We start from the raw sequence: 17,039 nt of genomic DNA, 5'->3' as shown, positions 1-17,039 counted from the left end.
GAACTTGAGTGAAATATTAACCATTTTTATAATCAAGTAAAAAGAAAAAACACCCAATTCATGTATGATATATTGAAACGAGCTTCAAAACTTATGAAAAAAAAATATCATCTCATAAATTTGAAAAAGATAAAAATTCAAAAATCCTTCAAAATTAATTTTTTTTTAAAAATCACGAGTATTTAATTTTAAAAATTTTTCCAATTCTCAAATTCATATATTAGCAAGATTACAATATTTAATTCGTTAATAATATATGAAATTTATACACCGAGAATTCATTCATTTTTCTAAATTTAACCCGGGCTTCAGCCAGATATTCCAGTACACATACAAGGCCCAAATCAAGCCCAAAAAGGCCCAAAACCAATTATCACTTACAAGGCCCAAATCAAGCCCAACAAGGCCCAAAACCAAAGGTCACTTGCAAGGCCCAAATTAAATAATTAAAACATGCCAATTAAAAAACTTTATATAAAAAAATATCATTATCCACACAAAAACAGACGGAGAGCTCCACCTGTCAATTAGTTAAACGAGTTGTCCAGAAAAAGAAACACCCATGTTTTATTTTTAATTTTTTTTACAACCTCCAATGATATCCCGCCACATGTCATCTTGTCGAGCGAAGTCGTTTTCAAATTTAATTCCAGAAACAAGAAGGTAGAATACAAACAGGGTGCCACCGAAAAAGTCGACGCCAGAAAACAGAGAGAGAGAAAGGAGAGGAAAAAAAGTCACCAATTAGAGTCGAAAAGCAGTTGAAAGTCTTCAGACAAACGAAATCGAAAGAATCAATCTTTCACCTTTTAATTTTTCCCTCTCAAAAAGGTATTTTGTTATTTTTTTAAAAAATTTGTTCCTTTATAATTACTTCGCGATTCTCTTTAAAGTTATTGCTCGTAGTTTTACGTTTTTTTTTTTTAATTTTGAATTTTGGAATTTTTTTTAATTTTTTGTTGTTGATTGAGTTTTCCTTCATTTCTCGATCAATAGTTTTTTCGCTATTTTAGATCACGAATTAAGAATTGTTTGTCTTTTTGAAAGCTTTTGCTTCTCTGTTTTTTTTTTCCTTAATTCCTTGCTTTTATTATGTTGATTTTTGCTTGATTATTTAATTAACTAACTAATTTATCGATTTAATGCCTAATAAGGTTCATTTTCTGTCTAATCAGATTGTAAATGGCTTCGAAAATGTTAAGTTTGGATTAAGAAAAAGTTAACTTTAACATTAGCCTAATCCAGATTGTCAATTAAACAAATAATGAATTTTTTTTTTTTTTTTAGTTTGTGTAGGAAAAGAGTTGCAAGAGGAAGAAGAATTGATGGTGGTGTTGTTGTTGAAGGTTGTAGTAACTGATTAAAAATAACTGCTCAGTGGCATTACTGTAATTGAATCCTCAGGGGGGCGGTCACCTGATGTGGCCTTTATATTTTCTGTTAAACAAGATACTTAAAACAGATGATGAAGAAAAAGATGGGGATCACATGAATGTGGGAGCTGGATGCTGCCATTTTGAGCTATCGTCTGATAATCGGATTGGCCATGATGCAGTGTTGCCTCGATCATATTTTGTTCAGGTGAGTGCATCAGGGTTTATGTTACCTTGCGCTGCAAGTTTATGTTTATTTCATGTTTCGGTAGATAGGGTGTGTATCTCTGTAAAGCTGTGATTGTAATTTGTTTGTCTAGACTGAAGTTTGGTGTTTATAGGTTCTGCATATAAACCAGCTGTTCTCTTGGGATTGTGGACTTGCTTGTGTTCTGATGGCTTTGACTACCATTGGCATCAATGACTGTAGCATTCAGAACTTGGCTGAGCTTTGCTGCACAACAAGGTATGTTTTTGTTACAGAGCCAGGCGTTAAAACTTTAGTATTGTTTAATTAATGAGAATAGTTATATAGAACTAGGAAAATTCAGGTGTCATGCACATTCTTACTGCTTCAATTCATCTTTAGCATGGGCTGCATTTGGATATATAAACTGATGTGGGCAATTTCTGATGATTATTATTGTTCAAACCTTGTGTGCAGCATTTGGACGGTTGATCTGGCTTACTTATTGCAAAAGTTTTCTGTTAGGTTTTCCTATTACACTGTAACATTTGGAGCTAACCCAAACTACTCTGGTGAGACATATTACAAGGTGATTTGCGTTTGCACCATTTGCATTTTTGTAATGATTTTGTGTCAGTATTACTGGGTTTTGCTTGTTTGCAAGTTGAGGAGGGAGTGTCTTGTTAGCATGCTTGTTTATTGCTGCAAGCTCTGCACCATGACTTGTATCTTTTATGTTGTAGGCTAAATGAACATGCATGCTTTATCAACTGCTTAAATAGCGAGTTTGTGATTTACCATTAGCTTGTGTTGTCCAATTAGCTGTAATGTTTCTGCATAACTACATATTTCCAGCTACATGAACAGTGGAATGCTGCTTCTGTTGTCATTGTTTTGCATCGGTGAAGGAAAGATCTGAAATTTTTTCTGTGGGATTGTGACTCTGTTCCTCCCTATTCCGCTTTCCAATAGTGTAGTTTCAGGATGTGGTTGCTCATTAAAGTTCCCATGATTTATTTTTTTCTGTTAATTAACTTGATAGATTATTGTTTCCAACATAATAACCAAAGAGGTTACTTTGAATGTTCTGCAGGAACAACTGCCTACTGATCTACTTCGAGTAGATATGCTATTCCAAAAGGCAGTGGAAGCAGGAATCAATATACGGGTATTCATCTAAGGACACATATTGTTTTATCTCAATGCATTAAATTCTTATAAGATAAAAATTTTATTCTGACTACATTTTATCACTGTAGTGATAAAGTTTTCCCTTTTGAGTGCTAATAGCCACTAGTTCACTTTCATATTAAAGAGGGAAAATGGTTGGTAACATCCAATACTTGCAATTAAACAGATTGGATTCCTTTTTCCTTTGACTGCTTAATATTGAACTATTGCCCTTGCTGATGAAAATACCAGCTCCTCTTACCTTGCCTTACTTTTTGTGACATAATTTGATGGTCTTTGGCACAATTTAACTATTTTCTTGGGGCAATGAACTCTCCCATTTTACAGTGCAGGTCAATCAGTGGAGAAGAAATCTCTCGCTGGATCTTGTCAGGGAAGTATATTGTGATTGCATTGGTTGACCAGTACAAATTGAGGTACATATTCTTTTTTTTAGGTTTATTTTCCTAGTTGGCTGTTATTGAACAACTTTTACCATTTCCATCAGACTCTGAAATGAAACACTGCTCATTTTAACATATCTGGTCTCCTCCTTTTTGTATTTCCCCCTTTCCATGCCCCTGTATTTGAGCAGGTATTAGACAAGGATTTAAGTTCTTGCATGATAATGACCATTGTTGTTAAGGCGCGCACCTAGGCTCTAGGTGCAGTGCCAGACAACAAAAGCTCCTTAGAACCTTTTAGGTGAGGTGCATTTGATCAGGTGCATGCCTGGTGCGCCTAGTTGCACTTTTTTGTAAGGCTGTAGGTGCAAAAAAAGCCCTTCTGATTGAAGGTCTCTTTCATTTCTTTTACTTTTAGTTTTTTTATTAGCTGTACCTTTAGTAGTGATAAAAGTGTCAATATTAAACTCTCTAATTCTCAATGTTTGAGTTTTCAACAACGAACTTGGGAAGATAAGGAATTCATGCATATAGGCCAAAAAAACAAAATGGAAATTTTGCATGTTTTGTAGGATGAAAATGGAGCACCCTTTAGACTTTGTTATCAGAGTTATATATCTTAAGCTTGTTTTATACACACACACATACATATTGCACCTTGGTTCACTCAGGCGAGCACTTTTTTAGCGCCTTGCGCCTTGCACCTTGTGCCTCAGGCAATATAAGGGTTCTGATACGTAGAGTATGCCTTGCCCTTTTGGCAACAATTATAATGACTTCTTATCTAGTGATGATAACCTGTTGCTGAATTCTTCTGCCAAAATTTTGCTTTGCAGTCAGTCTTGGGCGGGGGATGTCATCGTCCCTGGACTATATGGCAATGATGGAGGCTACACTGGTGGGTGCTGCACTCGTTGAGAATGCTGTTTCCCATATATGAGTTGAAAGTAAAAATTTCTCAGCTTGCTAATAATGAGAATACATATTCTTCATACTTTTTATTCCAATGATAAACAGTATCCTGAGTAACAAATGCAAAGGTTTGTCAAGCAAATAAATAGATGTAGCATCTATGAGTTACACAAATGTCATTTAGTTAATAACATATGGTTCATAGTTATAACAAGGGATTTCCTTCCTTTGAATACTCATTGCTTCATGTCCTGATTAATCTTTTGTCTGCTTAACAAAATTTCTGTAAAGTGTTTTTATATATTTTCCATGAACTTATGCAATCATTCCACATCTGATCTCATTGTTGAGAAATTTGCTCTTTTTGTAGGTCACTATGTTGTGATATGTGGCTATGATGCTGGAGCAGATGAGTTTGAGATTAGAGATCCTGCAAGTTCTAGGTACTGTCTAAGCTTTCTTTATCACTTCTTGGCAGCTCCCTGGTGTGTTTGTAATATATCATTTTAATCACTGTCTTAGGCTCATCATTGTTGATGCTTTTTAACACTAATGTTCACAAATAAGCATGTTAAGAACTTGACTTACTTGACACTTGGAATGCAAATATGCACTTTCCAGGCATAGTAATTCCCTTTCTTGGACAAGATTTAACATAAGAGAATTCGTTATAGACTGAGATTGGTGGACTATCAAACAATTTAAGATTCAAGGAATAGTCATCTAAAAATTTTATGCTAAATCTAGAAAAATCTTAGTATATCATATTAACATGAGAAGTCACGAATAATATTTAAATTTTTCATGGCATAATTTGGTAATTACTAATTAGAGCAATATATGTGGTGTTTACAAAATATATGAAAGTTTTTGGATTATATTCCATAAATTGTGTTACTCTTGTGGATGAGCAATTAAGTCATGCTGGAGAATTCTGTAACCATGCAGTTCTATCATAAGGTCGTGTTTTCCCCACTTTTCTGAACAGTCCTGTCTTCTTTTTGCTTATCATTCCTCTAAGTCACAGTTTCCTCTGTTACTTCTATAAGCCTTGACCTTGTAAATCTTGGGCAGTATTCTACAAATTCATTTATTATCTGTGTGATCACATGGTTGATGATTAGATATTATCATGTGATTAACTTTATGATTTCTCATGTTCTATTCATCGTGTTGTTCCCCTTAGCTGAATGTTTCAATCGAGTTTATTAACTTCTGTCTTCTTGATGTCATCCTTGGCTAATGTATTTATAGATTAGAACCATGCAGTTTTAGTAAGTTATTGCCTAATAATAGTTGGCTGTCTGACAGCTATGGATGAGGGGGAAGCATACTTGGCAAAATTAGTGTGTTAAGCTACACATTGTTCGTTAAAATTGGTTTAATGGAGTTTGTATGTCTTATTAGTGATACTTTCCATGGATGTTAATTCATGAACCCTGCAAGCTTGTCCTTGAATTTTTTTTTTCTTCATCTTCTGCTAGAAGCATAAACTTTGGAAAGACTATGTGCAGGAAACACAGCAAGGTCTCATCAAAGTGCCTCGAAGAAGCACGCAAGTCCTTTGGTACTGATGAAGATCTTCTTCTGGTAATTTATCTATGAAGTAATAAAAGTTCTGCCTTTAGTGTGTTGCATCATAATACCTTATTACTGTTGTGATTTATTGAAGTGTTTTTCCTTGTATGTTTTGTTTCACATTGCCCTACAAACGACAGTAACTGAGCCTCGAACTGCCTCTCATTGTTATATTCTAGTCAATGACTCATCTATTCCTATATTTGGTTTTGTTTAAAACAAGGTATTTAATAGAGTAGTTGGTGGCTCCTTCATGCAAGGATTTTGATTAGTTTAAAAGAGAATTCTCTTTATGATTCTATCATTACAAGCTCAAAGCTTGTGTAAAGCTTTTTTTACTCCGGTCTACGTGAGGGAGTGAGCCAGTGCCCTTTATTCCCCAGCTATCAGCAAATAGTCATCACTATTGTTCCTTGAAAAATGATCTCCACAATACAAACCTGATACGACTTTCAGTTTTTTACGGAGATGTTTGATTGTTGCGAAACCATTGCTGAAAATTTGAAATGTCCAAAAAAAAAAAGCGAACTTAGAAGCTTACAATATGAAAAACAGAACGGAGAAAACCTCAAAACATTGCATCTGAGAAAAGGAAATGTATTGCCCTAAGCATTATTTGTCACTAGTTTGTGCTTTGCTATGTTCATATGCAGATATCTCTCGAGGAGAGCCGGAAGAAGCAGAACTACTCCGTATTATGATTTTCTCAACTTGTCTATAGTAAGTACTTGATATTTTTCTCGCAACTGTTCATCGAGCTGTTTCTCTTCAGTCTCTGCACTGCATTTATTTCAATCTTGTGTATAGTAAGCTTTCCAAGAGGAGTAATGTTCTCATATGTTGTGGTTGCTTATGTTAACCAAAAAAAAAAAAATTTGGTTCTTAATCTGCAAAATTTACAGGCATTTGTACAAAAGGTGCATTCATTTTGTACATGAATTGTATATTGCAATATAATAATAAATTGTGTATTTCTTGTTAAAACTCAAAATTTGTACCAACTCACTTAAATGGAAGATTCAATATTTTACTTCTGATGGAATCCATTTGTCTCTTCCATGTCCTTTCTTTGTCCATGTTTGATCTCATCACTTCATTATTGCATGTTGGGCTAGCCATCATGATTCCATAAGATTAAGAGTATCCTGAATTAGGTATCCGGTATTATCCCATTGGATTAAATAAGATTAAAGTATTTTATAATCAAGTTCGAGTAGTAGAATACTCGTCATGGGTTCGAATAATGATTTTAAGATATACAATATCCAAATCTGATGATTAATAATAAATTTTAAAATTAAATAATAAATTGATATATATAATTAATGTAACACTTATTAAAATTTATTAATTGTTCTAAATATGATTTTTAAATTTTAATTTTTATGAATTAATGTTAATTTATTAATATAAATTTTACTAATAATATACCTAAAAATTGATTTTAAATTTATTTTGATAAAATATTTAACTGATTTATAGAGTTTGGGTAAATATACCTAAAAAAATAATAAATACTTATCCGTGACATCTCTACTTCAATGGTAAATCTTATGAGCTCGTAATTGACGTAAGTTGATAAATCAGGATATAAGTATGTAATTAAAAAAATAATCCAAGATTGCGGGAATTAAACTAAGGTGTGTTATACCTAAAAAGGACAAACATTTGTGAATGGCAGATAATTGTCCAAAGTTAAAAAGCCCCAAAATTTGGCACACAATCCTTGTTCCAAGGGCTTCCGACCCATGCTTTTTTAAGGCCAATGATTTCTTTTAATGCCCAATATGGGCAGGAAAGCCTTGAAAGACAGAGAACAGGTGTTGTGATATTCTTATTATAAAGTGTGGAAGGTGGTGGTGGTGGTGGTGATCTGGTGGTTGGCAGAGACGTGGAGGATATTTCTTTTGGGCATTTTTGTCAAAAGCTGTGTTTTGAGTTTCATAGTGGAAAACATTTCCAAGAATTCTCCTAAAACAAGGTGAGAAAAAGGCTTCCCGACAGACCCTTGCCATTTCCCCGCAGAACAATGAGACATGTCGTTGCTTACACACACCCCATAACCACGAGTCCATTTCTATACCCACTTTTAATCATTAAAAAATGTATATTACCAATAAATTATGTTTCGATTCGAATTTAAGATTTTTATCTAAATCTCGTCTCGAGTTAAGCTCGAGTGATAAAAAAAATACTAATTTAAGAAAATCGGAAAATTGGATTCCATTAAGAAGTTAGTAATGTCAAATTTTGAACTCTCAAAAGACCAAAGTGGACTGTTGATGGAAAATGAAAACCATTGAAAGTTCCTTTTCTCCCCCCCCATGTGGTGGGTCGACTTGGTAAGCAAACGTGGGTGACACTAGTTCCATGTAATTTTCAGGAAAACGACTTGAGTTCAAGTTGCTTCAACAATTTTAAAACATGCATGCAAATATCATCTAGTCTCTACCCTCTAGGATAGATCCACCTCAGGAATAACTTGGGAAAAAAGAAAAAATCTTATATGGATCAGACTGTAACGTATAATAACTTATAAGAAAGGGTTTATTCTTGTTTCGAACAAATTGTTTTGTGTTAAAAGATAAAATTGTGAAAGTTTATTTCTTATGGGATTTTGGAATGGGCAAAGAGAAATGTACAGATCTTGACAGCTGTGACTTGAATAGCTCTCACACCAGCTTATGAAGGATCTAAATGATTAATTATCTAATCAAGAATGTTGAGGAGATTTCACCTCAGGAACATGCAAAGGGGAGACATGACAAATGGAAGAAAAAAACCAATTGTCTTAGGTTGCTCTATTCTCTCCAACATGCCACATACAAACTGACACATGGGATCAGACCACCTCTTTTCCCTGTACTTTCTCTTTCCTTTTCCCTTCCATACAACAGAGCTTTAACAAAGGCCAATCTGCCTGCTAGACAAAAATAAGAAAACCATGTGCATCCACTCTCCAATGGGCTACTTGCCCGTAACTACAAGACATTTCACTATCACTAAAGAATACACTTGATAGCTTGGAATCACATCACCTCTGCTACAAACGCTTGAGACGTTTTCATATCATTCTCCATTTTTTTTTTTGGGGGGTTTTGTGGGGGGTGAAGATGAGGTCCAAATTCAGTGTAGACAAACCCCAAGAACCCAAATCAGATCCCACTTTTGTTATTTTCTTCTTTGAGTAGATAAGAATGTAAATCTACAAAAAAAAAAAAAAAAAGAGAAAGAAATATAGCATGAGATGGGTAAAGCTGATCTTGTGACAAAATTGGGATCTACCTCAATTTTACCTAGTGAGCAAGCTAAATACATTGGATCAGTTGCTTTCATTGGACTTTGATGGATTTGTGGAACCTGTAATTGTCCAAGTGATGTACCATTTGGCATGTGTTTTTACATGTATTAAATTTTTTTTTGATTAAGGACACATCACATCAATTATTTCTGTAACGATACGTTTTTAGCGATTAAATTCAAATGAATAATCATTGAAAATTAACTTAACATTCATTACTTTTTTTAAAATAATTAAAATTTAAAAAAGTTCGGATCTTGTTCTCTTTTATATATATAAATATAAGACACGACACCGAAAAATTAAAAATAATTATCTTAGAAAGATATTCAGATTGGTTCAAAGGTATAAATTTGTGTAGAAAAAAGAGGTAGAACATTATCAGCACATTACTTTAGTCTTTCACTTCATATGTACCCCCAAGTAGAACATGAAAAGGTCACGAGATCTATAAAAGCTCAATAAAATCGAATCTTAGTCAAAAGGTAAAAAAGGATACATTGATCCCATGTAAAAAGCATTTGGATGTACAATTTTCTTATTCATTTTTTATGCAAAACCAATTTCATTTACTGTAAAAACGAACAAATTAATCGATTGAATCAATCATTTTACTCATACGTCAATGAAATCTTATTTCAATTTATTAAAAAAAGTACTAATCTCAATCTTAGTTTTGCTATTGTGAACTTTCTTTCTTTAATATGTAATTTGAAATGCATACTTTCACAAAATGTGCATGCACTTAGACACTTTGGATCTACAAGTTTTGATTCAAGACATGTACAAAAGTTAAAGTTTCTTCCATATTAAAAAACCCATTAGTTGAACATTTATTTTCCCATCCATTTTCTTGCATGGCAAAAGCTTTTTCTTTCAAAACAAACACAACTCCCAAGAACTTGACCATCGACCCCAGCAATTGCTTTCCTTGCATGTGAACCCCCCTAGTATACAACACTAGCCTAGTGTGTATTATTAGTATAATGCATTAAACTATGCTACCATCTTTCAAACCAACATTTCCAAAATCTAATCCAATGGTATCCTATGCATGTGACATTGGGGGTCCACTGAAATTTCTTGAAACCCTCATAGCAAAGTGTTTTTTTCAAAGGCAAAATCATGGCTTAGGTAATATGTGTATCCATCTCTTTTGTCACTTTGATGCTTCAATCTTGCTCATGAAATCAAAGGGTTCTGATTTTTCCTTCTTCTTTTTTACATCCCCAAATGTGGGACCCTTTTGAAATGGGAAAAAGGAAACCTAGGACACAGAAAAACAACTGTTCTTCCTCCTCCTTCCTCCATTAGGCTATCTGCCATGGCATGTGAGGAGAGCAGAGCAAAAAAAATTATTGAGGGATTATAATGAGGAAGAGGCTTAAGGCTCACTCAATGCTGCCAAGGGTAGGTGCCCTTAATTATACAGGACACCCACATTTTTTTTTTTTTGGCTTTCACTTCCTTCCCCCCATCATGGAAACAAACTCCTTCTTTGGTGCAATTTCCCCTTCTTTTTTCCCTCTCATTCCCTTTCAAAACGATATACCCCACTCAACCAATGCAAGACCCAACTTCATAATGAAGGAAAATTTGGGTTTGCTAAATATAAACAAAAGTACAAACATTTGTTTGTGTCAAGGTTTGAATGCAACATGTTAGTCCCCATCTGTTTTGCAGTTCAAAAGGGTTGCTATCTTTGCTTCTTTTAGCTCAACATTGGGTGGGGGTCACTTGCTAAGCTGATTTGAAGAATGCATGTCCCTTGTATGAACTTTTCCTTATAATAGATAAAAAATATAGCATAATATAAAGACAGATTAAATCCATGTACAATCAAATCCTGGGTTTGAAAGTTTAAAACTTTTCAAGCTAACCATAGTTACTATCTTTTACTTTCAATAAGAAAAAAAGGGTAAGTTTCAAAATCCCAATCCCTTTGTCATAAACTTACTCAATTATACATAAAACAAATCAAATACATAAACCAAAATAAATTAATATAAAGTTGGACTAAATCTATATACATTAAAACACAAGATTTAAAATTTAAAAATTCTAGAGTAAAACCTAGGGTTGCTATCTTTTCAATTAATAATTATTAAAAAAAGGGTAAGTTTAAAAAACCTAGAAACCCTTTCTTCCACAAACGTCCTCAATTAAACCTAAAGAATTAAGGAATTTTTATCTTATATTTTATTAATCCCACCCATATGTTTAATTAATTTAGATGAAGGATCCTAAATAGAGAAAAAAAAAATGCCCACTAGGCCGCAAAGGCAAAATGGAAATTTCGAAATGATATTTTTCCAACCAACTGGAATTAAGTTAATAACTTGCTAAGCAGCAAAATGAACCCTACTTGCCTTTTCTTAGTATTATTTTGTAGTTTGCTTACTTTTTTGTACTTTCCAACAACTATATCCAACATAAAGCAGTACCCTTTTCTCCTTTTTTATTTTCCTCTTTCCTTCCTTCTAGTGGGATATTACCGTTGAGTTCAAATTTCAAAATTTAAACTTAAAATATCTGTACAGATTAACAAATATTCTTATGACACTGAAATTTACATAATAATGGAAAAATTCAAAACAATTATTTCTTGTCTCTTAAATTAAAATATATATATGCATATAAAAAAATATGCATTCGAGATTAGAATTAATAAATAAATAATTATGATAATTTAATTAATCTCTTTATTATAAAAGAAATTACAATTATTATTTATTATTATTTTTTGGGATAGTAAAAAAGAAAACTGTTAATTGACAGAGACCGCTGAGAAACTCCTTTTTTTCGGCGGGAAATTCGAAAAAATTTGCGGGAAGTTGAAGTAAGGTAGGCCCAGTCAGAGTGGAGACCCATTCTTATTTATTTTTTATTTTTTATAAATTTCGTTTTCTTATTTTTTTTATTATTTACGAATTATGGAAAAAAACTTTTTTTCCTTTTGTTTTTTTAATATAGAAAAATAATAATTAAAAAAAATATAAAAAAGACAAATGAGGAAGTAGTTTGTGCAGGCGGGACGGCAGACAGACCCCACACTACATCCACATCATGTGTCAGTCTTTCACTGCCCAAATGTGCCAATCCCTGCTTTTTAATTTTTTTATAATAATTTTTATATTTAATACTTTTTAATATAAAAATTCAGAATATTAACTCTTTGAAAAATAAGAAAAAATAATTTTTATTTTATACATTAAATGAGTGCTGCTCGATATTAATAGAACTAGTCGTAATTCATGCTATCAATTCATTACGAGAGGTGTCCTTTGTAACGACTTTGGAAATTAAAAATGCAATCTTTTAGTCAAATTCGGAAATTGTATATATATAAAGTAAAATTATGAAATATTTATTAAAATTTTTATGATATGAAATTAGAAGATAAAATCATTGTACAGGTGATTTAAATAAAAACAAATGAATTAAATGATAATTCATATTTAATTTTGATTATTAAAAATCGTTTAAAGAAGATATGGCAAGTAAATAATTATCATTCATATGTATTTTAAATCTAATTGTTTGATGAATTTTTTTAATTTTAATGTTTTGCTGTTGTAACACTTCTCATGGATTTTTTTTAAGGGTAGTGTGCTTCAATTTTATTAAATCAAGTTTTGAGAATTTTATTCTTAAGTGTTATTTTTCATATAAATATATAATTTTAATTTTTTAATTTAAATTAATAATAAAGAGTTTGAAAAAGATATTAATCAAATCAATAAAAGCTTTTACATCAAAAGAATTAAATAAAAATTCAAATAATAAAATAAATAAAAAATCTTCTCTGTGCTCCCGCCTTTTGACTAACGGTGATGTCATTTTCAGCAGGCAAATCTTTGGCCCCACCACCTGCTTTTTTTTTAATTTCTTTTTTTTTTTGTTTACAATTTCCCCTTTTTTGGCGGGAATTTTGCTGAACCCGATTGGATAATGGGCTTGAAGTCCGTGGCCGTTATGACGGAGCTGGACATTTTTAATTTAAAAATTTTTATTCCGTTTTGGAAAGTTAACGGCGTTGACGGTGGAAAATGACAGCCGTTAAAAGAGGCGGGGATAAGGTAAAGGACATATGGACAGTTAAGCTGCCGAATCTGTACTGGTGCCACGTCATCCAAGATTCAGATTCCACGATTTTTGCTCTGTGGGGATGTGATCCCTTCACCGGAAGGTTCACGGGGATTCCGTGACACGGTGGCTAGCTGGCAAAAAATTAGGGAAATGGGAACAAAATTAAGGGGATAAGTTAAAATTAGGGTTTTTAATGGTACTCATTGAATGAACCATCCATAATTACTATTAGTCTAAATCCAAGATGGAGAACTACTAAAATTTTCTTACTATTTGATTTGGAATTTTATTTACGAGAAATGTTAATTCATTTATAATAAGTATTTCAAAAGGAAGGGTCAAAGAGAGTGGTGAACAATTGGGTAAAAAAAAAATATTATGTCAACTGCTTCAAAAGACCATTGACATATCTTATTTTGTAATCAATATCTATAAGCATACATTAAACAAATCTTTCATTTGATAACATATGTTATTTTTAATACTTTTTAATGTTTTTGAAATGGATAAATACGCGTACTTTACTGTTAAATAGATTGAACTCCCCTTATACTTAAATGAAGAGTACTTTATACATCAACATTTATTAGAACAAAGTAAAAACCCTAAGGGAGAAAAAAAAAGGCAGATTAATTTGTTCTATTGTTTTAGGAGTAAGCCATTAAAGATATGTATTAAATGGTTCAAATTCAATGACAAAAAGATTAGAAATCACGACAGTCTAAAAATAATAAAAGTTTCGAGAATGAAAAATTTAATCATCTCTTATTTGAATAATTTGGATTCGAATCGAACTCTTTAACATTTTTTATGAAGTAAATTTGTATTGAAAAGAGTCTTGTATGTAGTGACGAATTTAAGATTTTATACAAAAACTATTTAAAAGATAATTATATAAGATTATAGATATATTTAATGATTCGATTTAAAACAAAATTAATCACTGAGGAGTGACGACCACTTCCTTCTATCCATCCTTGGGTGCATGGCATGACTTATCCTACTAGAGCTTTAAGAGTGTGACGGGGGTGATATCTATGGCAACCCAACAATGCTAGAAAAAGGAAAATCAGCAACAAGAACAAAGATAGATGTTTGTGTGAGTTTTGACCATAATCTTACTCTTCTTAAGGAGAGGGGGATAATGATAACAAATAATGCATGGAGAGGGATGTCCTAATGATGATGTTTGTGCTTTAATTAGTGGCCATAAAGTGCGGCTGATCAAAGTCAGTAATTGAAGACTCAAGGGGAATGTGGTGCTACATGCAAAATGCAAACAGCTAAAAAAAAAAAAAAAGGAAATCATAAGTGGGACAACAGCTTCTTCTCTCTTCTCTCCCTTGATTAAGTATCTTTAATCTATTCTAAAAGGTAGTAATAGACCTAGGCAAAGGGAGAGAGGGGGGGGATCTTGGGTCATTTTTAACTCTTGTAGAGGACATTCCTAATCCAATTGGGTGCAAAAAGAGTTTGAAAGTTATTTGAGGTTCACCCGACATGGAGGAATATATATCTAATTGCCCCCACTTCACCCACAAGACAATTAGCACACTAAGGACTTTGCATCCCTCTCTCTCTCAATAATGGCAAGTGTGCTTCTCCCAATGTTTAATTTTACAACACATATTAGTTAGTACACTAGAAAATAAATAATTCAAAGACAAAATACTATGTTGACGTTTTCAAATTTCATATTGATATATATAGAGATTTAAACCTATACTTATGAAACGTCCTTTTTAATATATCGTGAGACTTGTCAGATTGAAGCGAATAACGTCTCATGGGTTGAGTAAGGGTCTCCTACAATATAGGAGTTATCTTGTATGAAAAAGAAAGCTATGAGTGGAAAATGTAACAACATGAAATAAGCTTTGTCTTAATGACTTAATTAATAGTTTAAAACTTGTATTAATGATTTTTGAATAACTAGGACGTTGTCTTTTTCAATTAATTGTTGTGTTAAAAATAGTTCTTAGCTGTGATTATACTTTTAATGAATCGTGTGTTAAAAGAGTTCATGAGACTACAATTTTGCCCACTTTCCACCAATTCCACCATTCATAGGCTACAAGGCTTGTGTTATAAATGATGGTGAAATCACCAAACTTTAAGCAATTAGCACAAACCCATCCAAAAGCAGTGATTAATACGTTATTATCATGAGTTTTTCAATCTTTGCCACTATACCAAAATTTTGAACAAATCGACTTTGACTTTTCATAGTCTTTGATTACTCCCTTTAAAGGGTTGGAAGACTTGCAATTTCCTCCTAGTGCCAAGCATCATACCCACATCTCTAGCTATTGGAATTTGATTTGTCTTTATCAACTAATTGGATATCCCAAAAAACCTACCACTTTGTAATATGTTAAATTTCCAATCTCCCTGACCCTAATTGATTTTTCTAAGTCAAAAGAGTTAAAGAAAAAAGGAAAACAAGATGTTACAGTCTAATTATTCGAGAGAAACACACTCCCATAACATCATTCATCGATAGGTAACAAGCTCCGGCAGGAGGAACACCGGAACTAAGGAATTCCTCCTCTAAAGAAAAACCTTTGCTGGTCATAAAATCAGCCAAGGCATTACCTTCTTGAAACACATGACGAATATGAACTTCCGATTGACGACAAAAGGGATCTTGAATAGCTTGAATCAAATCCGGCTTGGAACATAGATGAACAAGAGGGGAAACAATGGCTTAAAAACCCAAGTTTTTGTTTTTTTTTTTCTTTTCCTTAACATTTGGTTTGGATGATGTGGGAATTCAATTTGGATTGATGGAAATTGCCTTGGAAGCATTGATTGACTTCAAGGTTCTCAAACCTTACTTCATTGGCAAGTGACTGCTCACTACCATGTTTCCCTTTGATTGATTCATGATATTGACACTATCCCTTTTGTAGCTACCATCTATCTACTACTGTTCAAATAATTGGTGACATAAAGATAACCATGATAAAAGATTATTAAATTAACTGTAATTTTTTTTTTACCTCTTTACTACATGAGTAATCCAAAAACACCCTTCTTTTCTGCTTTGTTTTATATTTTTGGAGTATGAATCACCACAAAACCCTTTGATTAAGGTTTCTCTTTTTTGTTTTTCTCCTTCCATTTCTTTATACTATAAGGTTAACATTACAAACAAGGCAAGTTCTTTCTCCAAAGAGTAACATTTTTGTCATACCATTCAAGGAATTGGAATATCTCATGAATATTTTTTTTGACTTATTTTATATTTATTTTTTATTAAATATGGATTTACTTAATCTTGAAAACTTTAATAAATTCCATTTATACCCAAAACCCAAAGCCTTGAAAACACTTCACCCTCTCAAAGAAGGAATAAGATTACCAAATGTGTGAAAGTTTTCAACCAAATCAACATAAAAAGAGCATAAAGATTTCATTTCCCAAATTACAAAACAAATAAGAAAAAATCTTCCAAAATCTTCCCTACCCCAACAGCACCTTAGACACACTCTTTAACCGATTTAATCATGAAAAATTTGAAAAGAAGAAGAAGAAGAAAAACCCATCAATCATGAGAGAATAGGGTTAAAGAATCTGATGTGAACAATAAATTTTTAACCACTAAATGCATCAGATCTCCCATAGGTAACCCCAATTATTAGTACCCAAAGTTTTGAATTTTCAAAAAAAAAAAAAACAAATTAGCAATAGATAAACTAGTAAACAAAGAAGTGCTTTACTCTTAATTGTTTAATTAAGTTTGTAATTAAGCCCAACGAGGACAGATGGCAGGTGATTTGCAGAGCAGGACAAATGTCCCCAACCACTGGGCCATTCCCTTCCAGTTGTTTCCACATCCTAACATTGCACTCCACTTCCCCCCCCTTTCCCTCCAATTGCCTTTGCTTTGCTATGCTTCCTAAAATTTTCAATTTTTATGTATTTCCAAGTTTAGATTTTTGCTTTTAAAAATTCTATTTTTTTTAAGGGTTTTTCTGTCTCAAAATGACCCTGAAACCTTAATAAAAGCAGCTTGTCTTCAA

General features: G+C 32.6%; 1 protein-coding gene across 6 annotated transcripts; it reads left to right on the top strand.

Annotated features, from left to right (window-relative positions):
• Positions 1-672: 672 nt before the first annotated feature.
• LOC18585981 (guanylyl cyclase 1) lies at positions 673-6,615 on the top strand. Of its 6 annotated transcripts, none has more exons than XM_088802799.1 (11): positions 676-831; positions 1,297-1,346; positions 1,450-1,581; positions 1,715-1,839; positions 2,038-2,149; positions 2,654-2,728; positions 3,079-3,167; positions 3,971-4,032; positions 4,417-4,489; positions 5,561-5,636; positions 6,278-6,615. In XM_088802799.1, exons 2-11 carry the CDS (start codon positions 1,326-1,328, stop codon positions 6,323-6,325), a joined length of 813 nt encoding a protein of 270 aa, XP_088658925.1. In that variant the 5' UTR covers positions 676-831; positions 1,297-1,325; the 3' UTR covers positions 6,326-6,615. The 6 variants fall into 6 exon arrangements, with proteins under 6 accessions (XP_017985176.2, XP_017985175.2, XP_007009143.3 ...); XM_088802801.1 differs by having other exon boundaries at positions 678-831; positions 1,288-1,346; XM_018129687.2 differs by having other exon boundaries at positions 673-831; positions 1,288-1,581; positions 5,550-5,636.
• Positions 6,616-17,039: the final 10,424 nt, after the last annotated feature.

This window comes from Theobroma cacao, chromosome 10 (assembly GCF_053813885.1).
Source record: "Theobroma cacao isolate CCN51 chromosome 10, ASM5381388v1, whole genome shotgun sequence".
NCBI lineage: Eukaryota > Viridiplantae > Streptophyta > Magnoliopsida > Malvales > Malvaceae > Theobroma > Theobroma cacao.
Note: the sequence above shows the minus strand (reverse complement) of the source record. Positions and strands in the feature narration are given on the sequence as shown.